Source organism: Plasmopara halstedii (genome assembly GCF_900000015.1).
Source record: "Plasmopara halstedii genome assembly, contig: Scaffold_2435, whole genome shotgun sequence".
NCBI classification, from domain to species: domain Eukaryota; phylum Oomycota; class Peronosporomycetes; order Peronosporales; family Peronosporaceae; genus Plasmopara; species Plasmopara halstedii.
In genome coordinates this window covers 1-631 of record NW_020189342.1, presented here as the reverse complement: position 1 = coordinate 631, position 631 = coordinate 1, and the positions used below count along the sequence as shown (strand labels likewise).

Here is a 631-nt window from a genome sequence, read left to right as displayed (position 1 = left end):
CCCCAAGTGCATACATATATCGTCAGATCGGATCCAAGTATATTCGTTTGCCTGATTTGGATGCTAAGACTCTCGTTATCGTGCAGCCTAACCGTCGTAAATGCGGTCCTAAGCTTCAAATTAGTGATAGTCTCCAACGGATGATCAAGACACTTGTATATAAGCAACAAATTGATCAATCTGGGTATGATCAGCTATCCATCGATGACAGGAAGATGTTTCGAGAAATCCTTGCCATCACCCATCTCCAATACAGCTTTCACGATAAGCTCGATGATCCACTTGATACCCTTCGAGCTGAGTATGACAAACTGGTCGGAGAGCTTGATTTAGGAAATGACAATCCAAGCATTATAAAGCAATTAAAGTCTCTCTCCGTGGAAATGTACAGCAATCGATTGATTTCTGATTCTGAATTCAAATCGATTATCACCCGATTAATATAGACAGAGCTTACCATGTTCTTTCTTAACACACGCATCATTTCCAAATCGGGAGGTAGCTACGGCGACAACGCCGATCTCAATGTTGCAGAGCTAAAAGCTATTATGAAGAATCTTATCGTTCATGACCGACCTCAGAAGACCCAAGCAGTGGTTTGGGCATCTGATCTTGACCGCGACAAAAAAAA

At 42.0% G+C, this 631-nt stretch overlaps 1 protein-coding gene across 1 annotated transcript; it reads left to right on the top strand.

The window, feature by feature from the left end:
• Nucleotides 1-140: 140 nt before the first annotated feature.
• On the top strand, nt 141-446 carry PHALS_03948 (hypothetical protein F444_20559; the record flags this gene model as incomplete). Its single annotated transcript, XM_024718244.1, has 1 exon — nt 141-446. The coding sequence occupies one exon, from the start codon at nt 141-143 to the stop codon at nt 444-446; it is 306 nt and encodes a 101-aa protein (XP_024583662.1).
• Between the last annotated feature and the right edge of the window lie 185 nt (nt 447-631).